We start from the raw sequence: 26,329 nt of genomic DNA on the forward strand, positions 1-26,329 counted from the left end.
TCTTCAGGTCCGTTCCACTCTGCAGCTGGCACACATATCTTACTCCTTTCGCCTTCCAATTGCCCATTTGACGCAGCTTATTAAGTTCCGGCAGATGCTCATTGTCCCACACCGGTGAGTAGTCAGCTCATCCACCCCTCTGATCCTTTTAATGGTGTCCCATACCTTCTGAATCATGCCTATGGTAGGATATGGTGCTCCCAGTTTCTTAAAGGTACCATCCTCTAGACCCTGGATAAGTGGGCGTCTCCCCGTCACATGTACCAGCACCCGGTGAGCTGCTCCTCCACAATCGAGCTCTCTCCATCCACTGACATGCTGGCCCTGTACTGCCAAGAAATAGACCCATGGATTTGGTGCGGCCAGTCTTCCCTCTTCCTTTCCTTTTTGCAGAGTTCCAAATTTAATCCGTGCCTGCTTCTTGCCCCATATCAAGGATCTGAAGATAGAATCAATGCCCCGAAACCGTTTTTTTGGTAGCCATATCGGCGAATTGTGCAAAACGTACATTAGTTGTGGCATAAGGACCATCTTAATCAGGTTAGTTCTACCCGTTACCGTTAAAGCCAATTTGCACCATGCACCTATTTTCCCTTTAAATTTCTCTAGCAGAGGAACCAAATTCAGATCCGTGAATCGGGACAGTGGAAGAGCTACCCATATCCCTAGGTATTTAAACTGTGAAACTAGCTGGAGTTGTTTCCCCCTCTCATCTATCTCCTCCGCTTCTATTGCTCTATCCACAGCCATGACATAAGACTTGTGCCAATTTATCTCCAGTCCCGAAATGCTCCCAAATTGTTTAATTACATCCATCGCGCACCCCAGTGTCTCTCCTGCACTTTCCAAAAGCAACAGGATGTCGTCGGCATACAATGATATTTTTTCTTCCAGCTTCCCAAATTTAAATCCGACCACTCCCCTCTCAGCTCTAATCTTGGCCGCCAGGGGCTCCACTGCCACCGCGAACAATAGCGGGGACAGCGGACACCCCTGCCTTGTGCCCCTATGCAAGTCAAACATCCCGGACTGTTCTCCATTCACCTTAACTACCGCCTTTGGGGATGAGTACAATAACTTCACCCAGGCCATGAACGCGGGGCCGAATCCTATCAGTTCCATGATTTTCCATAAGTATTGCCATTCCACGCTATCAAATGCTTTCCTAGCATCCAATGACATCACTATTCTCCTGCCACCATTTTCAGCAGGCAGTTGCATATTAAGAAATAATCTTCTTAAGTTAACAGCCGTGGAGCGGTTAGGCATAAAGCCCGACTGGTCCTCGTGTATAATGGTATGCGCAACCCCGGTGAGCCGGGTGGCCAGGATCTTAGCGAGAATTTTGACATCCGTTGTCAACAACGAAATGGGCCTGTACGACTCCGCATCCATAGGATCTTTTCCCTCCTTCGGCAGAACCACTATCACTGCTTCCTCCATTGATCTCGGCAGTGCCCCCGTCACTAAAGCCTCATCAAACACAGATTTCAATTTCGGAGCCAGCAGTTCCACTTAAGGGGGTTTTACACTAAGCGATATCGCTAGCAATATCGCTAAAACGTCACTGGTTTTGTGACGTTATAGCGATATTGCTAGCGATATCGCTATGTGTGATACTTACCAGCGACCGGCTCCCCCGCTGTCCATCGCTGATCGCGCGAGAATGTCCGGCTCCATTTCTCGTCGGGCGCTTCCTGCTGAGACTTCCTGCTGTGACGTCCAGCGACGCGTGGAGGCGGGCGGGAGGACGTCTGGATCGCTGTGTGTGAATGGTAAGTATCGTGCGCTGCGTCGCTGCTGCATCGCTGTGAGATCTTTCTGTGTGAAAGCTCACTAGCGATCATTTAGCGATGTACCAGCGATCCTGACCGGGTCGGATCGCTGGTCGGATCGCTGGTGCATCGCTAAATGTAAAAGGGCCTTAACTCCCTGTACACCTCCCCAGGTAGACCATCAGCTCCCGGTGATTTGTTATTGGGCATAGACAGTATTGCACATTCCACCTCCTTCACACTCACAGGTTCTTCCAACCTCAACCTATCTTCCTCAGACAATTTAGGTAGTGAAATGCCTTCCAAAAATTTCTCCACATCCCCCTCTGTGTCCCGTGCTCTCGAAGTGTACAGTGCCATGTAATATGCCTTGAAGACCTCCAGTATGTCCTTTGTGTCTGTCATAGTCGCCCCTGTTTGATCTCTCAGTTTATACACCCTGGAAGACTCCCTTTGTGCCGCAGATATCACCGCCAACAAGTGACCTACTCTCTCTCCTTCTTCAAAGAATTGAGCTTGCTGAAATGCCCTTTTCCTCTCAGCTTGCATCATGTGCAGTTTATCAACTGCCTCCTGAGCCAATTTTAGTCTATTGTGAGCTTCACTCGTTGGCGCCAAAATCATGTCTGCCTCCGCTCTTGTCAGGTCATCCTTTATTTGTTGATCTGCCAATTTAGTTTTGGTCTTACACCTCGCAATCTCACTTAAAAAAAGTCCCCTCATAAATGCCTTCATGGCATCCCATACCGTTGTGGCCTCAGTACTCCCTTCGTTCATTTGGAAGAAGTGCTCTAGCTCTTTGGTTATGCCACCCATGTCCACCACTTTAAGCCACGTCGGGTGTAGACGCCAACCTCCCCTCTGACCCCGAGCAGATCTCACCAGAAGCGTGACCACCATAGGACCATGATCCGAGAGAGTCCTCTGTAGGTATTCCACCTCCCCCACCATCCCGTCCATAGCGGTATCCCCCAAAGCCAGGTCTATCCTCGACAGTGTTCCATGTGTTGCCGAATGACATGAAAAAGTCCTCTTACCCTCATTTCGTACTCTCCACAGATCTACCAGCCCAAGTTCCCCTACATACTTGCCAAAGGCAGTCATCCTGTCCTGTCCAGCTTCCGTACCTGCCGGTCGTACTTTATCCCAAAAATCATTCATAGTGTTATTAACATCTCCCATAATCAACAATGGAGTCTCCCCCCATCTGCCCGTCAGTTCCAGTACTGCTTGTAGTTTCTTTTTAGAGTAAGGTGGAGGGATATATAAAGCCACTAAAATCATTTTGTGTCCGAACAATCTGCAAGCAATCCATACATACTGCCCTTCACTGTCTACATGCACTTCCAGCTCTTCATAATGTGTGTTTTTGTGTATTAGGACTGACACCCCCCTGGAGTACGAGGAATAAGTAGAATGATATGTCTTTAGCATCCAGGCTCTTGACAACCAGTGCATAGTGTCTCTAGTGAGATGTGTCTCCTGCAAGCACGCGATCATAGGTTCACAGGATTTGATATGATTCAGAACAGCCGCCCTCTTAACCTTATCAGATATACCACGTACATTCCAACTTAACATCCGAACAGTACGGTTACTCATTGTGCATTAGAAAGAACAATCCATCATCATCAAGTAACATCATTACATTGTGGTCCCAATCATACCTGGTCAACGACAGGTCTCTATATGGGAACAGGAAAGCCTGTTAGACCATGCTCAGAGCATGGTCCAAGAGGCTTCTGTCAGTGCAGCGCTGCAGGTGTAAAGCATTGCAATGCATTATACCAGCCATCAGACTGCCAAAAGTTATTAAAGTTCCATGCAGAGACTAAGTAAGAAATTGAAAAAAAAAATAGCAATATAATAATGAAAAATTATACCGATAAATGGGTCTTTTTTTTTTTTTTTAATGTAAAAAAAAAAGTAGAGTACACATATATGGTATCTTCGCATCTGAAACAACCCGACCTTTAAGGCTATGTGCCCACGTTGCAGTTTTGAAGCAGAATATTCCTGAGCAGAAACCCACACCTTTTGCCAGAAAAAGGCATGCGGTTTTTGACGCGGTTTTGTAAGCGATTTTTGACGCATTTGTCATGGGGTTTTAACATGCGTTTTTGCGATACAAGTGTATGTATGTGGAATCGCACGCAAATCCGCAAAATTAATGAACATGCTGCGTTTTTTTTACCGCGAACCGTTTCCGCAGCGGTAAAAAAACGCACCATTACCACAACATGTGCGGAATCAATTAGGATTGCATGGAATGCTTTTTTTTTTTTTTTAAACGCTAAAAAAAGCTACGTGTGCACACAGCCTAAAAGTGTCACACTAGTTAACCCCTTCAGTGAACACCATAAAAAAAGGCTAAAAACTATCCTTTTATCATACTATAACAAAGTGGAATAAAACGTGATCAAAAAGATGAATGTAAATAAAAATAGTATCTCTGAAAACATCTTGTCCCGCAAAAAGAAAGCTGCCATATAGCTCCATCAGCAGAAAAATAAAAAAGCTATAGCTCTCAGAATAAAGTGATGCACAAATCATTTTTTTTCTGTAAAAGTTTTTATTATTGTGTAAAAGCGACAAAAGGTAAAAAAAAAAAATGCTATAAATATGGTATCGCTGTAATCAAACTGACCTGAAGAATAAAGCTGCCATATCAATTTTACCACCCGTGGAACAGCATTAAAAAAAAACAAAAAAAACCCCCTGAATTGTTGTTTTTTTTCGTTCATTATGTCTCCCAAAAATCAGAATAGAAAGCGATCAAAAAAAGTGCCCGAAAAATGGTACCAATAAGAACATCAATTTGTCCTGCAATAAACAAGCAGTCATATGACTCTGCAGAAATATGGAAAAATTATAGCTCTGAAAATATGGCAATGCAAAAACTTTTTTTTTTTTTTTAAACTGCCTCTTTTTAAACATAAAAACCCAATATAAGTCTGGTATCGCTGTAATCGCGCCGACCTGCAGAATAAAGTCGCCAAATCACTTATACTGCACGAGGAACGGCATAAAAAATAAATAAAACCCATTCTTCACATGCTGTTGATTTGTTCATTCTGCCTCCCAAAGATCACAGTAAGGCTTGGCACACATTTATCTTGCACTGAGCACATACACCAGGGTTTCCATGTAATTCCCTGACTTACGTGATTTAGACGAATCCCCTGGTGGAAGATTTCTTATAATAATAATAATAATAAATTTTATTTTTATAGCGCCGACATATTCCGCAGCACTTTACATTTCAGAGGGGATTTGTACAGACAATAGACATTACAGCATAACAATAATCACATACAGTAGATTATAACAAATACCAAGAGGAGTGAGGGCCCTGCTCGCACGCTTACAGTCTGAGGAAAGAGGTAGACACGAAAGGTGGGTGGTAACAGTTGCCCTGATTGTATGGACCAGCCATAATGTTAAGTGTGTAACAGTACAGACACATAATATAGGAGGAGGCACAATGAGGCATAATGAGGAGGAGGCACGGTGGACGCCATAGAACCTGTGATCCAACAGTGTCTGTCTTTTTAGGCGTCCATAAAAGTGCAGTCGACCAGTTTTGTGCACTTCCCAGAAGGACAATGCTGAACAGACTCCATACTGAGTCCAGAGTAACTCTGCTGCCTCATTATAGTGATAGTGAATCTCTGAGGGGTTTCATGTGAATCGCGTCACTCAGATTTAGATGGAAACCCTGATGCAAGTGCTCAATGTAGAGCGCCGGATAAATATGATCTAAAATGTTCCCAATAAATGCTTCAAATCAATCCACAAAAAGCAATATGATCACTGCACCCTTAGATGAATTCATTGAGAGGTATAGTTTGTAAAATGGGGTCACTTATGGGGGATTCTGCTTTTCTTGCACCTCAGGGGCTCGCCCAGTGAGTAATGGCACCTGCAAACCATAAGAGTAAAATCTGCTACTTCCCTTCTGAACTTTCCACTGTGCCTGAATGAATAGTAGTTCCCGATTTAGGGTATGTGCACACGCTGCGGATTCTGCTGCGTTTCCACAGCGTTTTTGGCTCTGCAGAAACGCAGCAGATTTTGCTGCGTTGTACAGTATCTTTATTTCCTATGGAAATAAAAAAAAGCTGTGCACATGCGTTTTTTTCCGCGCGGTTTTGCTGCTGTTTACAATCCGCAGCATGTCAATTGTTTGGTGCAGAAACGCTGCGGTTTTACACCTCATCCATTATGAGGTGTAAAACCGCAGGGCAAAACCGCAGAAAAAACGCAGATAATCCGCAGAAAAAACGCAGCACTTTGTCCTGCGGATTTCCTGCGGTTTTCTCTACAAAATCCGCAGAGACTAAAAACTACGTGTGCACATACCCTTACATGTAGGGTATTAGCACACTCAGGACAAATTGTAAAACAAAATGAGAGCTCCATTTATTCCTGTTAGCCCTTGAAAATTTAAAACTTGGGGCTAAAACATTTTTGTGTTTTAAAAATGTAAATGTTCTTTCCTCACCGCCCAATGGTATAAAATTCTGTCATACACCCGTGTTGTCAACATGTTCACTGCACCCCTAGATGAATTCATTGGGGGGTGTAGGTTGTAAAATGAGGTCACTTATGGGGATTGCTGCTTTTTTGGCACCTCAGGGTCTCTGCCGATGTGATATGGCACCATCAAACCAGTCCCGCAAAACCTGAACTCCAATTTGGTACTTCTTCCCTGCTGAGCTTTGTACTGTGCCTCAAAAATAGTTTTTGACCACATATAGGATATCGGTGTATTAAGGAGAAATTATACAACAAATTGTATGGTCCATTTTGCTCCTGTTACTTTTGTGAAAATGAAAAATTTGGGGCAAATTCAACATTTGGGAAAAATGTTTATTTTTTCATTTTCACTGTTCAAAGTTGCAAAATTTTGTGAAGCAACTGCAGAGTTCAAGGTTCTCACCACACGTCTAAATAAATTCCTTGAATGGTCTAGTTTCCAAAATGGGGTCACTTGGCCCTACCTCTCCTCCAGATTCCACTCCTGTCTCCTGCTTGGACTCAGGACTCCTCTTCCAGTCCCCACCTTCTAGTAAGGTCTGAAGGATTCTTCAGCCTGGAAGCCTCCCTGAGCTCTCCAACCCATCTCCTCGCTTGCCGGACCTGGGAAGCTTGTTCCGCACTGTAGCACATGTGACGCAGCCAGATTGCCAGAAGTGACGTCACGCTGAGTGTCTTTTTATAATGTCCCTTCCGGTTTTTGCGTTCCATGCTGAAACACAATTGCGAATGCAGCAGGAACATGGATGGTGGCGGGATGACCACCTGTGATTGCAACAACCTCCTTGCTCTCACACCTGAAGAGGAAGGCGCTTCCTCTGGCCTCTATATAGCAGCCCCAGACGGAAGACAACCTAAGGTAGGACGAATCGTGTGTGACTAACATGCAGGGCTTTGAAAAGCTGAAGCAAGTTCAGAGAAGAGCTACCAGTTTGGTGAGTGGACTGCAAAGTATGTCCTGCGAGGTCTGGTTAAATGATCTGCGAATGTTTAGCTTGCAAAAAAGAAGGCTAATAGGACACTTAATATCTGTCTGCAAATATCTGAAGTGATGTCAGTGTAGAGAGATCATCCTTATTCTTATTTGCACATGGAAACATGAGAAGCAATGGAATGAAACTGAAAGGGAGGAGTTACAGATTAGATATTATAAAAAAAAAAACTTTTTGACCTTGAGGATGGTCAATGAATGGAATAGGCTGCCGCGAGAGGTGGTGAGTTTTCCTTCAACGGAATTCTACAATCAGAGGCTGAACATACATCTGTATGAGATGGTTTACTGAATCCTGCATTGAGCAGGGAGTTGTAGACTGACATTTTTGTAAAATACTGGGAGAATATAGTCTGTTCAGATGAGGCCCAAAATTGAGCTCATTGGATGCCATAGTACACACCATGTTTGGAGGCCAAAAGTCATTGCAAATCACTCCAAATAATCCCATGCCGATAATGAAGATTGTAGGTGGAATCATCATGGTGTGAGGCTGTTTTTCAACATATGGTACTGGCAAACTTCATATACTGTAATTGAAGGAAAGATAAATAGACAAATGTACTGACACATTCTTGATAAAAATCTGCTGCCATCTACCAGGGTGATGAAGATGAAACAACGAGGGTGGACATTTCAGCAAGACAATGATCCAAAACACACAGCCAAGGAAACTCACAATTGGCTTCATGGAAAATAAAGCTGCTAGAATGGCCCAGTCAATCACCTGACCTGAATCCAATGGAAGATTTATGGAAGGAACCAAATCTCAGTTTATAGAAGGAGCCCACGACGTCTTTAGGATTTGAAGAGTGTTTGTGTGGAAGAATGGGCCATAATCACACCTGAGCAATGCATGCGACTAATTTCTCCGTACAGGAGGCATCTCAAAGATGTCAACATAGGTTTTTGTATGAACTATTAATTAAATTTCAGTAAGCGACGCGTGTTCAATACTTTTTCATCTGCCATTTCTCATTATTACACATAACTTTACTTAATTTATGGACATCTATTGTTTGGTTTATTTGACTGTGTGGATTGGATGGGTTGTTTCCAACATCTGGTGAGAATTTCATGTCAATACCACCTTTTAGAAATATATTTGCTTAGAAAAATAGTGACGTGTACGATACTTATTTCACCCGCTGTATATTCTTGACAAAATGTTTTTGCTATTCTTATTCTAATTCTGAGTGAGTTGATATATCTTAGATCATTTGGTACATTGTGCTAGCGCTGATCCTGTGAGTCCATTGTTTCAGACAAAATGTCATTCATGCTTGTATTGCAGAAGATCCATCATGACATTAGCTGGTTGAATGATTTATGATGTAGAGCAAAACCAGGAGATTTCTGTAATGTTATTTCATACATGGATTTTTTCATCTTCATTTAGGGAAATGTTTTCACCCTCGCAGAAGTACCAGCTTTTGGTATACCATGCAGACTCGCTCTTTCATGACAAAGAGTACAGGAATGCTGTCAGCAAGTACACCATGGCTCTACAGCAGAAAAAATCGTTAACCAAGACGTCTAAAGTCAGACCTTCAACAGGGAATCCTGCCACAACTCCTCAAAATCAGGTACTATTGCAATAATGGTGCTTAATGGATCTCTGTCCATGCTAGTTGACTGTTACAACCTAAGCACAAGTGCTTGGTGCACCCTTGGCTTCACCAAACAGTTTAGGGCACCTTCCCACCTATTTTTTTTTTTTTCCATCTAACTGTGCCCGATTCTGGCTCCAGTAAAGTCATAGCTGTCAGGCAAGAAAGAGGCAGAGGTAGATGGAGAAAACAAGTGGGTGCGAAAGGTTCACTTGATTGTTTGGTTCCCCCAAGGGTGCCCCAAGCCCTTGTGCTTGGTTGAACAGTCCTTTTGTGCTGACAGACTTCCTGTAATAGGTCGAATTTGAACTGGAGCTTCTGCATCCGCTGGAGTCCTGTTATCCTCTTATTTACTCTGTCGCCTAATTGGGGGACACAGAACCTTGGGTGTTCTGCTGTCCACTAGGAGGCGACACTATGCATAATCTGAAAAAAGATTAACTTTGGCTCCTCCTCTGCAGTATACACCCCTGGACGGCGTCAGCCTTCTCCAGTTTTTTGCTTAGTGTCGCAAGGAGGCACACCTTTTTTCTTCCGTTTTTTTCCTTTTTTCACGGAAATACAGATGAAGAAAAGTGGGTCTCCAGCGAGACTCCCGGCATGGCTCCCTCCTCGGTCCCCTATTAGAGGTACCCGGTTGAGGTTGAGGTGGTTTTTTTCCCCATGTCGCTCCCTCCCCAGTCCCTCGGGTCCCCTCCTTCCCCAACACCCTTAAGGGGTCTGGGTTGAGGTCGAGGAGAGGATGAAGACCCCCTGACGGTGACAGACGCACCCTCCCTAATCCCCCGCAGGGGGTATTAGGTTGAGACGCCTCAGGTAGGGTCGGAGATCAGGCAGCATTCCGCAGCTTCCAGGGACCCCAGGCCGGCTGAGGGATCCTGTGGGGGCCGGGGGAGGGTGCGGACTGGATGGCACAGCAGAAACAGGGCTTTTGCTGCGTCCCTGTCTCTGCAGCAGCAGCGGCTCCATAGCCCTTTAGGGGCCCCCCATACAAAAACCACTACCCCTGCTACCCCCACCGCTATCCAGTCGACCGTTCTGGGGGGGTCTGGTACAAATCCGCCCCCCCCCCCCCCCCGGACTACCGCGCCGCTCTGGAGCCCTCCTGGGCATCAGGCTTCAAATTTAGACCGCGGCTTCGGCCTAGCTGAAGCCGCCGCCTTTTCCCCGCCCCCCGGCCCGCCCCACGGATGACCAAAATGACACACTGGAGTGTCATAGAAGGGGCGGATTGAGGCAGAAAGGGCGCGTTTTTACACAGCCCAGCGCGCCCTTTTCAGCTCTCCGCCCCCTCCTCCCTCTCCTCAGAGCCCCGGTGGCCATTTTTTCTGGATGAGATCCAGGAGAGAAGCATCACAGCGGTCTCCGGGGGGCACAGAACTTGGATCTGTCGGCGCTGGACCTAGGGGCACACCGGTGGGGTAAGCTCACAGCTGGGTTCTCATTACTCAGCTGTGAATCTATACTTCCTATAAGGCTTTCTGTGGGTTCCCTCTGCGTAGCCACCCCTGTACGATCCCTTATAGCCAGCCTCTGTGCACTATGCCGGGCTCAAGGAAGAGAACCAGGCAGGAATGTTTCTATGCATTCTGCACAGCCTGCAAAGCCACGCTCCCTAGTGGCAGCACGTATCCGCACTGCCGGGTCTGCATCCAGAACTCTGGGTCAGAACCCCAGGGAGTCCCTACTGACGCTTCAGTGTCACAGGCCACGCCGGAATGGGCAACTCAGATGTCTCAGTCTATGTCACAGTCCATAGACAACCTAACTGCTACATTGCTGCAAGCTCTGCAGAGTCGGACCCCGGCTATGGACGGTACACAGCAAACGGACAGCTTGTCTCAGGAACATGCTGCTTCCGACTCTCACAGACGTAAGCGGACTCACAGGTCTCGATCACCTGAGTCGCACTATAGCACAAGGTCGTTCCCCTCTAGGGAGAGACAGCGTCATTCCAGGTCTCCTGGGCAGTCCCCTGCCACAGACAGACAGTGCAATTTACCACAGGGATGCCCCACCACAAAGACCCCCGCCCCAGGTCGCCCTCCAGGGATCACCTTAGTGAGGCACAGGATTCGGAGGGCATCTGTGACTCCGACTCAGATAATGAAACGGTCAGGTCCGTGGTACCTTCTCCCCCTAGCAATACAGCGCTAGTTGAGGACATAATTTCTTCTATTCATCGGGTGCTAAAAATTCCAGAGTCGCCCCCGGAAGTCCCAAAACATAGGATTTGCTTCGAAAGTGTTCAAAAAACACCTAAGGTCTTCCCTAATCACGATGAGTTTGAGAAAATACTTACCAAACAGTTTGCGCAGCCTGACAAAAAATTCGCTAATCGCAAATATCTGGAAGCGAAGTACCCCTTCCCACAGGAAGACACCAAACAATGGGCAGATCCACCTGAAGTGGACCCTCCGGTTTCTAGGCTAGCAGCGCAGACTTTACTCTCTCTGCCGGATAGCTCAACCCTCAGGGACGCAGCAGACCGGCAAGTAGAACGCATGGCTCGTTCTATTTTCGAAGCGGCAGGCGCCTCTCTGGGCCCTGCGTTTGCTTCAGTTTGGGCAGCCAAGGCCATCCTAGCTTGGGCCAAAAGACTACAGGAGGGTCTTCAGGCTTCAAATCCTGAACTCTCGGACCAAGCGGTCCAGATGGCAGTGGTAGCAGACTACATGATTCATGCAGCCCTGGATTCCGCCAGAGGTGTAGCGGGAATAGCATCAAACGCCATCACGATCCGACGCATCCTCTGGCTGCGAGAATGGAAAGCGGATGCGGCCTCAAAGAAGTCCCTCACGCGACTTCCGTATTCTACTGGTAGACTTTTCGGCGAAAAGTTGGACACCATGATAGCCAATGCCACCGGGGGTAAGAGTACCTCTCTCCCTCAACTAAAACCGAAACGCACGTTCAAACGAAGAAACCAGACGCGATTCCGATCCTTTCGGAATTCCTCGGGCTGGTCCGTTTCGCGCCCAGTGCAAAACCGCAACCGTTCTCCACGCAGAGACAACCCACGGACGCAGCAGCGACCGGACAGGGCTTGGCAGTCGAAAGCAGGCCAAGCGAAACCCAAGGGAGGAAAACCTCAGAACTTCACTTCATCATGACTCGAGACCTCCGGAAGACACCCCACCAGTAGGCGGCCGACTTTTACTCTTTCAGCAAGTCTGGCTGCCTATTACAGAAGACAGGTGGGTCAGGGAAATAGTGTCTTCCGGATACAAGATAGAGTTCACTTCCGTTCCACCGAACCGGTTCTTCCTTTCTGTTCCTCCAACACCACCAGAAAAGGCTCGTGTCTTCCACCAAGCGGTTTCCTCTCTCCTTCAATCAGGAGTTGTGGTGCCGGTTCCCGAGAACGAGAGATTCCGAGGATTCTACTCAAATTTGTTTGTAGTCCCCAAGAAAGGAGGCGGCGTCCGACCCATACTGGACCTAAAACAGCTCAACAATTACGTACGGGTCCGTCATTTCCGCATGGAGTCCCTCCGGTCCATCGTTGCATCCATGGAGCAGGGAGAATTCCTCGCCTCCATAGACATACAGGATGCGTATCTCCACATACCAATTGCTCCCGCCCACCAAAGGTTTCTCAGGTTCGCGGTCAACCAAAACCACTACCAGTTTGTCGCCCTTCCGTTCGGACTCGCCACGGCTCCAAGAACGTTCACCAAAGTCATGGCGGCCACCATGGACATCCTGCACTCAAGAGGCATTCTAGTCGTCCCGTACCTGGACGACCTCCTAGTCAAGTCTCCCACTTTCAAAGACTGCGAGGTCAGTGTCTCAATCACTCTAGACACTCTGAGTCGCCTGGGATGGCTAGTCAACCTACAGAAATCGTCGACCATCCCAACTCGGACTCTAACATTCCTGGGAATGGTATTCGACACCACCAGGGGCCTGGTGCTCCTTCCCAAGGACAAGACACTGGCCATCCGTCTGGGAGTTCGCACACTCCTTCGCAGTCCTCCTCGATCTCTCCGGTTTGCCATGAGAATCCTCGGCAGGATGGCAGCAGCAATAGAGGCAGTGCCATTTGCCCAGTTTCACCTCAGGGTCCTTCAGCTAGCCATACTCAGATCTTGGGACAGGAACCCCTTCTCCCTCGACAGGGAGTTCAGGTTGACGTCATCGACCAGGAGGTCCCTGCACTGGTGGCTCAAACCAACCTCGCTTACACGAGGGAAGCCATTCCTCTCAGGACAATGGAAGATCCTGACTACCGATGCAAGCCTGACAGGCTGGGGGGCGGTACACCTACATCACAGGGCACAGGGCAAGTGGTCACCGAGGGAAGTGACATTGCCCATCAATGTTCTGGAAATCAGGGCCATTCTCTTGGCACTGAGAGCCTTTCATCACTTGCTTGCAGCCTCACACATACGGATACAGTCGGACAATGCCACGGCTGTGGCATACGTGAATCACCAAAGCGGGACCCGCAGCGCCCAGGCAATGAGAGAAGTGGCTCATATCCTCCGCTGGGCGGAAGACACAAGGTCGGTTCTTTCTGCGGTACACATTCCAGGTGTAGAAAACTGGGAAGCCGACTTCCTCAGCAGGCAAGGAATGGACTCGGGGGAGTGGTCTCTCCATCCCGAGATTTTTTACCAGATCTGTCAACGATGGGGAACCCCGGATGTGGACCTAATGGCATCCCATCTCAATGCCAAGGTTCCCAATTTCATGGCCAGGACACACGACCCGCGGTCGCTCGGAGCGGATGCCCTGGTCCAGGACTGGTCCCAGTTCCGACTCCTGTACATCTTTCCACCCCTCCCCCTAATAGCCAGGGTCGTGAGGAAGGTCAAGCAAGAAGGAGTTCCGACCATCGTCATCGCGCCAGACTGGCCCAGACGTACTTGGTACGCCGACATAGTCCAACTTACGGCAGACGCCCCCTGGCGTCTACCCGACCGCCACGACCTTCTGTCTCAAGGTCCGTTCTTCCACCAGAATTCAGGGGCCCTCAATTTGACGGCATGGCCCTTGAAACCTGGATTCTAACCCAGGCAGGTTTTTCACCGGTAGTCATTGCAACTATGATCAGGGCAAGGAAGCCTGCCTCTGCCAAGCTCTATTATCGTACCTGGAGAGCCTTCTTTTCTTGGTGCGAATCTCATGGACAAGTCCCACTCCCTTATTACCTCCCGAAGGTACTAGGTTTTCTTCAATCGGGCCTAGATGCCAAGCTATCCTTAAGTTCGCTTAAGAGTCAGGTGTCGGCGCTTTCAGTCCTTTTTCAAAAGCGCATTGCTATTAAACCGCAAGTAAGGACTTTCATCCAGGGAGTTTCCCGATTGGTTCCTCCCTACAAACGTCCGATGGATACGTGGGACCTCAATCTGGTCCTGACAGCATTGCAAGCTCCACCCTTCGAACCTCTTAGAGAAGTTCCACTCTCCATTCTGTCTGAGAAAGTGGTTTTTCTAGTGGCTATCACCTCGTTACGCAGAGTGTCGGAATTGTCAGCACTTTCCTGCAGACGACCTTTCCTAGCCATTCACCAGGACAAGGTGGTTCTCCGCACGGTACCATCCTTCCTTCCGAAGGTTGTGTCCAACTTTCACCTTAACGAAGAGATTTCACTGCCTTCCCTTTGCCCGGTTCCGGTACATAGAGTGGAGAAGGCTCTGCATACGCTTGACCTAGTCAGGGCATTGCGGATTTACGTGTCCAGGACTGCACCTTTCCGGAAATCCGATTCCCTCTTCATTCTTACGGAAGGTAGTCGCAAGGGGTTGCCGGCTTCCAAGGCTACCCTTGCCAGGTGGATCAAGTCCACCATACATGAGGCCTACCGACTTAACAGTTCCCCTCTTCCGGCCGGTATCACGGCACACTCTACACGGGCAGTAGGGGCCTCCTGGGCCATTCGGCATCAGGCTTCGGCACAACAAGTGTGCAAGGCGGCCACTTGGACTAGCCTACACACGTTTACGAAACACTACAGTGTTCATACCCAGTCCTCAGCGGATGTGAGCCTGGGTAGACTGGTTCTGCAGGCGGCAGTACCCCAAGTCTAGGGGACTGTCAGCACAATATTCGTCCACTGCTTCCCACCCAGGGACTGCTTTGGGACGTCCCAAGGTTCTGTGTCCCCCAATTAGGCGACAGAGTAAAGGAGATTTTTGTGTACTCACCGTAAAATCTTTCTCTTAGCCTTTAATTGGGGGACACAGCTCCCACCCTGTTGCCCTTACGGGCCGTTGTTTCCTGTTGAGTTCTCATATTGTTCTTGAGCTCGTACATAGTAGCCTTCTTACAGGCATGGTTATGTTATTTGGTTACGTTCCTCCTTATACTTTGGCACAAAACTGGAGAAGGCTGACGCCGTCCAGGGGTGTATACTGCAGAGGAGGAGCCAAAGTTAATCTTTTTTCAGATTATGCATAGTGTCGCCTCCTAGTGGACAGCAGCATAACACCCAAGGTTCTGTGTCCCCCAATTAAAGGCTAAGAGAAAGAGATTTTACGGTGAGTACACAAAAATCTCCTTTTTCCCTACTGCATGTGCCGTACCTCCTGGATCCCCCCCCCGAGTGTCCTCTGGGAGGTATTGGGACTTGTTATTAGGTCTCGTGAGATCCTGTGGCTGAATCTGTATGGTATGGTGAAATTGTAACTTTTTTCTGGGTACATGACAGGTCCTCTTTATCTGAAGTGCAATCTTTCTTCTCTATGGCAGCTCATATCGCCTATGGATATTTACATAATCCACCCTGATTTCCCATGGGCAGAGTTTGTATTTGTGAGGCAGTCTTCCAGCTGGTCTAAAGACATGCCAGCTCCATTTTGTACAGTCTCCACAGATCTACATCATAGAAGTGCATGAAACCTCTACTGTACCCCAATGTCATACAAAATTTATTTAATTTTTTTTTTTTCAGATTCAGTAGGAATCTTCTCCCCCAAAGAATAAATTTCATCATGGTCCACTGAATGCCATTTTCTGAGATCCTCGCAAGAACAATGGTCCCGATTCATCAAAGCTTTCATTACAGGATTCTGGCATAAAAGCTCTGAAAAGTGCGGAGTTGCGCCTACATTTTGCGCATTTTGGCTTCTCTGCCAAATTGTGCGGAGTTGGAATAGAGTTGTAATTCATTACAAGCTGTGGCGCTCCCTGCGCCAGAAATCTCACTCCAGTACCTGACAGTCTTAGTGTAGGGCACGGAGGCTCATTCTACTTGTCGGAGGCTCCAGATTCTTTATTGAGGTGAATCGGGCCGAACGTCTTTGCATATTGTGACTGAGGCTGTACTGCTCTGTGCTATGTTTGCTGGGTGACTTCAGCGTAGATCTGAGAGATTGTGCCCTCTTTAGTTGTACATGTAACGGTGACAGCCTCTTGCATGTTACATTTTCAGCCTCTGTGTTCTGTGGTTCATGCCCTATTCTAAGTCACGTTTTCTGCTCATGTTTTGGTGTCTACAGAGTCTCCCCTCAGAGATTGAAGTAAAATATAAAATGGCGGAATGTTACACAATGCTGAAACAAGATAAAGATGCCGTCGCTATATTAGACGGAATCCCTTCTCGGCAAAGAACTCCAAAGGTATAGTGGGATTTCATTACTACAGATTTAGGTTTGTTTTTCTTTACTGGGACCTGTCACATTGTACATGCAGTCCAATCTGTGGACAGCATGGTGTAGAGAAGGAGAAGCTGAACAGTAGGATATAATGATGGAAAATATTCAGTATAACTAGTATTTTATCTATTGAAATCCCTGGAGTTTGTATCCATAGGAGTTCAGTGGGCGATCCTACTCGGTGATGGATAGCAATCTCTGCATGCACGGTCATAAAGGATCAATGTCAATCACTTAATGGCCCCACCGGACTCATGTATACAAACACCAGGAATTTCAATGGATATAATGCAAGTTTTAGTGAAACTTCTCTCCCAAAAGTGCACATATGTCTGATTGGCTCCTCTTGCTCTATAGCAGGTTCCCTTTAATAATTATATAATTGCATTGCAGTTTTGTATACAAAATTTATCTCTTTCTCTACTTAAAGATTAATATGATGCTTGCCAATTTGTACAAGAAGGCTGGGCAGGAACGATCCGCTGTGACAAGTTACAAGGAGGTGTTGAGACAATGTCCTTTGGCACTGGATGCCATTTTAGGTATAAACTAATGTTATTACTTCAGTTTCTGTTTCGTTCGTGTGTTTTTTTTTTTGTTTTTTTTTTTGTTTTCTTTTCCATATTCGCTTAAACTTGACAACTGTAATGAGGCCATCCAAATTTGATACTGAAGTTTAGGGTTAGGCTACATTCACACATCCATGTAAAGACCACGATGTATGGATCGTCCGTGGGTTCCCTGACCCGCACTCCACAGGTCTTGAGTTCAGGTCAGGTGACACATGCCAGGTTCGTGCATCGAAATGTGTACACGGACCTAAACACACAGATGTGTGAATGTAGCCTAAAGCTTCCTGTGGTGTCTTCATCTTTTGCAGAACCACAGCTGAAGATCCAAGGGTAAATATGGCTGTTGATTTTCCACAGCGTATTGTATAGGCTGCAGAAATGGGAATTATTTTCACTGTGAATTTTACACCTTCAACTTAAAGTGGTCAAAAGACTTGTCTGCTACATGCTAAATTGGCCCAGAGTGATGAGAAAACAAAACACCTACGTTCCTCCATACTCCTCATGGTGTCCCCTACATGCACTGGTCAAGAGATCAGCAGGAGGCACTTAGAAGGGAGCACCGCTGGTTTGGTAGGTGACATCGACTTTTCATTTTCCCACCACCTTGCTCCCATTTAGAATGGGTTTTTAAATTGGTGGATAATACATTTAAATCTCCACTGAATCTACAGCTTGTATAACATTTTGCTCCACATTTTCTATGAAATCTACACTAATAAAAACCTGGATTGAAAAAACCTTTCAAAACGAGTTAAAAATTATAACTGAACAGTTTAAATTCCTTCTCAGCACATTTTTTTGCATCCTGAGAAGTTAAAAATAAGCGTTTTTGTTTTAGATAGATTAAAATGGCCTCTCCGCCTCTGTACAACCCTCACAGCAAGCCTCGAATTTCAACTCAAATTGGACAAAAGTTGTAACTGGGAACTATTGACTACTTCAGATGGATATTTTTGTCTGCACGAAGAGAAAAAACATAAAATATGTTTTAATTCAGCCTTGCAATTAAAGTTGGAGAGAAGCTGTGCTGTATTGAGGGATCTGAGAAGTCTGGTGCCAAGTGGGGTTAGACACGAGCGTTCCCTGTTGAGAAGATGCTGTGTATTGATTGACTGGCCAATGTAATTTTAGAAAGCAGTGCCTCGTGCTGATGGTTAATAAGTCGTCCACGTGCATTGTGGATGTAATGGCAAACACAGCAGCTAGGACGGAAAAGTGAGTGCTGAAAGTTTATGGGCATGCTTCCTCAGGATCATTTCTGGGACAGTCTAGGATTCTAATGCTCCATGATGTAGTGTCTATCCCAGATCATTTTATCACAAGATGGCATTCCCTTGTGCTATGGAGTATGTTGGTGCTATATAAAGAGAAATACTATCCTATCATCTTGTGCATAGTGTGTGGAAGCCTCGTCCACCTGATGCCATAAAATGTCGCCAATCTTCTATTTGCAGGTTTGCTGTCTCTTTCTGTAAAAGGTGCAGAAGTAGCTTCTATGACACTAAATGTTATTCAGAGCATTCCCAATTTGGACTGGCTCTCTGCCTGGATCAAAGCATATGCATTTGTTCACACGGGGGACAACACAAGAGCAATTAATACAATCTGGTAAGTCACCAATGGAAAACTGACATCACAAACTAGAAAAATAGATTTGCATCATTTCCAATGGGTCTGTCGAGGAAAGCAGAGTAGAGCACTCCAGCAGTCCCATAGAGAATAAATGGACGGTGACCGTGCCTGTGCCATTCCAACTAGGATAAAATTGCCGCATTTTGGGTATCTGTGGGGTCCCAGTAGTCTGCCCCCCACCCATTTTATTCACCCTTCTGATCTAGAAGTTGTCACCTATTTTATGAATATTGCCAGAATATTCCTTTTAATAGACACATTGTTTTGTGGATGTTTTACCATATTATTAAAGATTTACTCCCACAATCGCATTATTTTTTTTTTTATTTTTTTTTTATAAAGCTTAGCAAACGCATGCTTATTGTTAAGTGGAACCTGTGACCCGGGAAAAAACGCTATTAACCAGCAGATATGGGGTTAATCTGCAGGTTAATCGCATTATTAACCTGCTCGGTGCCCACATTTAGCCAAACGCTGCAAGGAGAAATTTAACTTTATTTCCCCATGCAGTGTTCCGGTTTCGGTCACACAGAGGCGGTGCCGGCGCTGGTTCAGTCACCGCTTGGAGAATACAAAGCAGCAGTTGTAATGATGCCTCCGGCACTGACTAACACTTGCTCTGCATTAGGACTGGCTGTAAGTCAGGCTTGGGAATGCAAAAAGGCCACTCTGTGTTCTTTTGTTTTTGTTTGTTTTTTTTTCCGCCTAACATTAGTCTGATTTTTCCCTTCACCCATGACAGCACACCTGAGAGAGGGATCCGCCCCGCCAGGACAGGAACCTACTGAAATATAAGGGGTGGCACCTCTCCCCCGCTTCAGTTGGGTTCCTGTCCTAGGAAGGGAATCCCAGACTGACAGCGGCGGTGCCTGTCACGGATGAAGAGCCCAGGGCCGTCCCGGCACGGGAATAGCAGGTCGGCTTACCTGCAGCGCCGGCCGTCGGTCCCCTGGAAGCGCAGTCCCCGGGGTTCTCCTACAGGCTCCAGGTTGGTGCGCCTAGGCGGCCTGTGCGATCTGGGCACTCCTCTGTGCCTCCCTCCCCTCGCGCGGGCCCTGAACCTTCTCCCTCACGACATGGCGGGAAAGCCGGGGGCGGTTTCCGGCCACTGACGTCAGCGGCGCAGAGCATCCTGGGAGCACGCCGGCTGACCTCACAGAGGCGACGGCAAGATGGCGCCTGGTGCGATGCCGGCCGCATAAAGAAGAATAGCGCTCGGCCGGCAGTCGCAGGGGGAGGAGAGAAAGAAAAAAGAGGGGAAACACTCACCAGGCCAGACCTGTTTAAAGGAGGAAGGACGTCAGTGCGGCCAGGTAATCCATGGGGCCAGAGCAGGAACGATCACCGTCTCCACCATCTCTGCCCCCATCACAAACCTCCGCTCGCAAGCATGGCAGCCGTTCAAGCGGCAAAAGCGGCAGTCGCCCGAGCCACAGGTCGGGAGACTCCTCGATGTCCAGAGAGCACAGGTCACGTGATCCACCAAAGCCTCAGAGTCCGGTACCCGACTTTATGGGTGGTGAGTGATCTCCGTGAATGTTAATATGTTGTTAATATGGTCCTTCTTGTGTGTTAATTTCCTTAGGAAAAAGCCAAAAAAGCAGGGAGCAAGAGAAACAATAGGGATTGTGCCATATGTAGGAGCCCCCTAGTGAGAGATTGGCAGAAGGACCTTTGCGCCAGCTGTATCCAGCGAACCATGGCAGAGGAGGCGCCGAGCTTTGCAACTAACCTCAGATCGGTCATCAGGTCTGAGGTGGAAGGCTCACTTAAAGTGTTGTTAAAGAAAAAGAGTAGGAAAGACTCCCCTAGTTCTTCCTCAGACTCCTCCTCGGCTGTATCTCAGGCCGAACACCCATCCTCCTCCTCCTCGGATAGTGACATGGGTGGCAAACCGTGTTTTCCGGTAGAGGATACGGATGCTCTCCTCAAAGCCATTAGGGTAACCATGGGCCTACAGGAGGAAAAAACGGCTAAGTCTCTGGAAGATGTCATGTTCGGGGGTCAACAGGAAAGAAAGAAGCGCACCTTTCCAGTCAATGAGAAAGTCCAGGAACTCATTGAAAGAGAATGGAAGAAGCCTGAAAGATCAGGAGCACTTCCCTCCTCCTCTAAAAGGAGATACCCCTTTGAACATAAAGACACGGAGATATGGGACATAGTCCCAAAGATTGACGCAGCAGTGTCCAGGTCGTCTAAAAAATCGTCCCTGCCCCTGGAAGACTCAGGAGTGCTTAGAGACCCGCTAGATAAAAAAGCGGACTCCTGCTTAAGACATACGTGGGAAGCAGTGGCAGGAGGACTAAGGCTAGTTTCACACTAGCGCTTTTGAGCGCAGCGACGGCCTGCGCACGGCCGCCGCTAAGCTCCGCCCCCTGCCGCGCCTCCGCCGGTAGCGCCGCCTACCGGCGCATGACGCTGCATGCGTCCTGCGTTCCCTATCTTTATCACTGGGGGCGCAGGCCCTGCGCAGTATGTGTTTGGCGGCGCATGCGTCCTTTTGACGGTGCGCCGACCTGCGCCAAACGAAACCTGCTGCAGTTTGGTTGTGCTCGGCGCACCGTCAAAAAGGAGCATGCGCCGCCAAATGCATACTGCGCACGGCCTGCGCCCCCAGTGATAAAGATAAGGGACGCATGCAGCGTCGTGCGCCGGTAGGCGGAGCTACCGGCGGAGGCGCGGCAGGGGGCGGGGCTTAGCGGCGGCCGTGCGCAGGCCGTCGCTGCGCTCAAAAGCGCTAGTGTGAAACTAGCCTAAAACCGGCAATAGCCGGCACCTGCACAGCACGTTCCTTAATGATATGGCTACAGCAGCTGGAAGAGAAACTCTCTTCAAAGGTCTCGAGGGAAAAAAAATTTGGCAGATATGTATCTTTTACACGGAGCAGCAGCTTTTTTTTCCAACACTTCCACTGATTCCATGAGACTGACAGCGAGAGTAGCAGGGTTATCAAATGCCGCAAGGCGCGCTTTATGACTTAAAGGTTGTCCAGGAGACCTACAGTCTAAAGCTAAGTTGTGCTCTCTTCCGTGTGATGGTCAATTTTTATTTGGAAAAAATCTAGATGACATCTTGGAAAAAGCAAGTGATAGAAAGAAGGGCTTCCCCAGGTTTCCAGGAGATCAAAGAAGGCCGTCCTTTCGGAGAGGAAAATTCAACAGGGGCCGTCCTCCGGGGGATAGCAAAAGATGAGAGGACAAAAGAAAGAAGGAGTCTGGATTCATGTTCGGAGGAGCCACTTCCTCAAATAAAATCCCTACAATGACGCCGACATCCCGGTAGAGGGAGACTGATGCTTTTTTTCCCTGGCCTGGGAAGGTATCTCTTCCAATACCTGGATCTTAAACATCATAAGAAAAGGCCTCAAAATCCCGTTTTTTCAGCGGCCGAGAGCATCATTTGTGGTGACCCCCTGTCAGGAAGGGGATAGAGGAACAATTGGCCCTGGAGTCAGAAATCTTAGTCTGCTAGACAAACGCGTTCTGACCGAAGTCCCAAGCGGACAGGAGAGAGCGGGTTTGTACTCATCCATATTCCTGATAAAAAAAAAAAACCGGACCAGTCACTCAGAACAATTATAAACCTCAGAGGCCTCAATCAGTGGATAGAAAATCAGACCTTCAAAATGGAATCAGTAACTTCGGCCATAAAACTGCTACACCACAATTGTTTTATGGCCGTAGTCGATCTAAAGGATGCCTGCTATCATATCCCGATCCACCCAAATTATCAAAGATACTTAAGAGTAGCTCTCTACATCCAGGGCGTCCTCAGTCATTTTCAATTCAGAGCCCTCCCATTCGGCATATCCATAGCCCCGAGAGTGTTTATAAAAGTCGCAGCGGAGATGACAGCCTTCCTCCGAATCCGCAACACAATTATAATACCCTATTTGGACGATTTCCTAATAGTGGGCAGCTCAGAACACCACTGCACAGAGCAGGTAGAAAGGGTAACAAATACCCTACAGAAACTCGGGTGGATGGTAAACATCAAAACTACAACCCCTAAACAGACAGATTTTTCTTAGGTTCATTCTGGACTCAGAACAACAAACTTGTCTGTTACCAGAGGCCAAGATGGAAAAGGTGAGAAATATGACTTTGGCGGACCTAGACCAACCGCACATGACCCTGAGAGGCGCAGTGTCCTTGCTAGGCACCCTGACAGCGAGTATCCCAGCGGTCAGGTGGGCACAATTTCATACCCGTCAGCTTCAGGCAGAAATTCTATCAGCACAGAAATCGCTAAGAGGGCGTTTGGAAGGAAGGCTGGAGCTTTCTTTAAAGGTCAAAAACACTCTCAGATGGTGGTTGGACAGGACAAACCTGATGTCAGGAATGTTGTGGCACAGACCAGTGTCCGACATAATTCTGACAGACGCAAGTTCCTTGGGGTAGGGGGCGCACCTAAGGGACAGGCGGCCCAGGGACCCTGGGGGCCTCAAGAACAAAACGCATCCTCCAGCTTGAGACAACTATGGGCAGTAAACAAAGCCTTAAAAATCTTTATTCCCCGTCTAAAAGGCCACAATGTCCGGATCATGTCGGACAACAAAGTGACAGTGGAGTATATCAATCACCAGGGGGGGAACAAGGTCACACTCCTTAATGAACGCGACCAATGAGATTTTTCACAGAGCAGAGCAACATCTACTCTCCCTGATGGCACTACATATAAGAGGGGTAGAAAACGTAGAAGCCGACTTCCTGAGCCGCAATATACTAAGGCAAGGAGAATGGACCCTAAATCAGTTAGTGTTTCAGAATATGGTACAACTTTGGGGAGAACCGGTAGTAGACCTCTTTGCCAGCAAAAGCAACAGACAGGTACAGAGGTTTTGTTCGTTAAACCCAAAAGAAAAGCCATGGGTGGTGGGCGCATTGCAAATTCCGTGGAATTTCAAACTAGGTTACGCATTTCCTCCAGTAGCTCTGATCCCAACAGTTGTGAGGAAAATAAGGGAAGATCAAGCCAGAGTGATCTTAATAGCCCCGTTCTGGCCGAAAAGACCCTGGTTCTCGCTGCTGCAAATGATGTCCCTCTCGGATCCATGGGTACTATCAGAGATCCCAGACCTGCTAGCTCAGGGTCCAATATTCCACACGCAAGTCAAGGGATTCCATCTGACGGTGTGGAATTTGAAAGGTCACTTTTAAGGGATAGAGGTTTTTCTCTGGGGTTGGTGGCTACGCTGTTGAAAAGTAGGAAGCCAGTAACAACTGGTAGAACAAGGATTAAGTTTCTACAGTTCCTGGGGAAGCCGTTAGAACAAAAGCCCCCGATTTAGGCCATCTTGGAATTCTTACAGGCAGGATTACAGCTAGGACTAGCAGTAAATACCCTTAAAGTTCAGGTGTCCACACTGGGCGTACTATATAACTGCAACATGGCGGCAAACAGATGGGTAGTTAGATTCATTAAATCCTGCCATAGGTCCAGACCAATCCGATTACCAAGAATATCCCTGTGGGATTTAAACCTGGCGTTAGAAGCCCTTACGAAAGAGCCATTTGAACCAATTCAACAACTGCCTGTAAAATATCTTGCCCTAAAGACCATTATTTTAGTGGCCCTTACATTGGCCCGTAGAGTAAGTGACTTGCAGGCCCTCTCAGTGAATCCACCTTATACCCAGGTGTACCAGGACAGGGTCGTCCTAAAAACAGACCCGCTTATATACCTAAAGTGGTATCAGATTTCCACCGTAGCCAGGAGATTGTCCTCCCCTATATATCAGTGACTAGCCAGTGGAGGAGGTCCCAGTTCCTATTTGTAGCCTTCCAGGGTGCCAGGAAAGGTAAAGGCCCTTTTACATTTAGCGATGCACCAGCGATCCGACCAGCGATCCGACCCGGTCAGGATCGCTGGTGCATCGCTAAATGATCGCTAGTGAGCTTTCATACAGAAAGATCTCACAGCGATGCAGCAGCGATGCAGCAGCGACGCAGCGCACGATACTTACCATTCACACACAGCGATCCAGACGTCCTCCCACCCGCCTCCACGCGTCGCTCGTCGTCACAGCAGGAAGCGCCCGACGAGAAATGGAGCCGGACATTCTCGCGCGATCAGCGATGGACAGCGGGGGAGCCGGTCGCTGGTAAGTATCACACATAGCGATATCGCTAGCAATATCGCTATAACGTCACAAAACCAGTGACGTTTTAGCGATATTGCTAGCGATATCGCTTAGTGTAAAACCCCCTTTATGGAGTATCAAAAGGGACCATCACCAGATGGATTAGGGAGGCCGTTAGTGTAGCCTACTCAGCTAGTGGCATTCCGATTCCTGACGGCATCAAGGCTCATTCCACTAGAGCTGTGGCGACCTCCTGGGCCGTAAAGGCAGAGGTATCGATAGACCAAATTTGCAAGGCCGCTACCTGGGCCTCACCATCAACCTTCTTTAGACACTATAGATTAAATCTATCCTCCTCTGCTGACTTAGAAGGGTAGAAGGGTGCTGAAAGCGGTGGTCCCTCCCTAAGGTGTTTCGAAGTCTGCAAAAATCTCTCAGGTGTGCTGTCATGGGTGAAGGGAAAACCACCATGGTTACTTACCGGTAGCTGGTTTTTCCGGAACCCATGATGACAGCACCCGTATATCCCCCCCCCTTTTTCACCGTATGGGTGTGCACGTTAGTAGGGTGTATTTGTGTGATGTGGTGTTGGATAATCATGTAACTAACCGGGAAGTCCTCTCAATGCTCTGTAAACAACTGAAGCGCGGGAGAGGTGCCGCCCCTTATATTTCAGTAGGTTCCTGTCCTGGCGGGGCGGATCCCTCTCTCAGGTGTGCTGTCATGGGCTCCGGAAAAACCGGCTACCGGTAAGTAACTATGGTGGTTTCTTCCATTCAGAGCTCCTTTGTCCTCATGCTGTGAGTTCCCAGCAATAGGTTCCAAATGCAAATGCCACAACTGGAATCGGCTCCAGACCTTTTACCTGCTTAATTGATAGATTAAGAAGGGAATAGCCAATGAAGCCCATGAAACAGCTTTTGAGATAATTGTACAATTATTTTTGGTCCCTTTTTAAAAGAGGCAGCCACATAATAAATAGTTGTAATTCCTAAAGCCTTATTCCAATTAGGATGTGATTTCACTCAGATTAAGGGCAGGGTCAGATTACCATATAACTCCTGCGAGAATCACATCGCACTGCACTTACTGTCCCGACACCTCTCCTGACCTAAGCAAGACAGCATGATATATTACTATGCAGCTGTCAAGCTCAGGTCAGGAGAGCCGACAAGCAGGACGAGTTTTACGATGCGATTCTTGCACCAGTTATGTGTTATATAGCCATCTGTCCCTGCCCTAAAGCTGAGAGTCTGCACTTTAACCCCTTAGTGACAGACAATTTTTACAATTCTGACTACTTTCACTTTATGAAGGGATAACTCTGGAACACTTCAACATATCCCACTGATTCTGAGATTGCTTTTTCTTGACATATTGTACGTCCTGATAGTGGTAACATTTCTTTGATATAACTTGCGTTTATTTATGACTAAAAAACAGAAATTTGGCAAAAATTTAGCAATTTTCAAACTTTTAATTTTGTACCCTTAAATCGGAGTCATATCGCACAAAATAATAAAT

General features: G+C 47.5%; 1 protein-coding gene across 1 annotated transcript in view; it reads left to right on the top strand.

The window, feature by feature from the left end:
- The window catches only part of ANAPC7 (anaphase promoting complex subunit 7), an 85,627-nt gene that overhangs the window by 3,499 nt on the left and 55,799 nt on the right, over nucleotides 1-26,329 (top strand). Inside the window, exons 2-5 of the mRNA XM_073565566.1 lie at nucleotides 8,705-8,891; nucleotides 16,361-16,480; nucleotides 16,947-17,058; nucleotides 18,546-18,699. Of these exons, the coding sequence (XP_073421667.1) occupies nucleotides 8,705-8,891; nucleotides 16,361-16,480; nucleotides 16,947-17,058; nucleotides 18,546-18,699 (573 nt within the window). The remainder of the gene's footprint in view (nucleotides 1-8,704; nucleotides 8,892-16,360; nucleotides 16,481-16,946; nucleotides 17,059-18,545; nucleotides 18,700-26,329) is intronic.

Source organism: Dendrobates tinctorius, unplaced genomic scaffold (assembly GCF_039654945.1).
Source record: "Dendrobates tinctorius isolate UK_male_01 unplaced genomic scaffold, ASM3965494v1 ptg000003l, whole genome shotgun sequence".
Taxonomy (NCBI): Eukaryota; Metazoa; Chordata; class Amphibia; order Anura; family Dendrobatidae; genus Dendrobates; species Dendrobates tinctorius.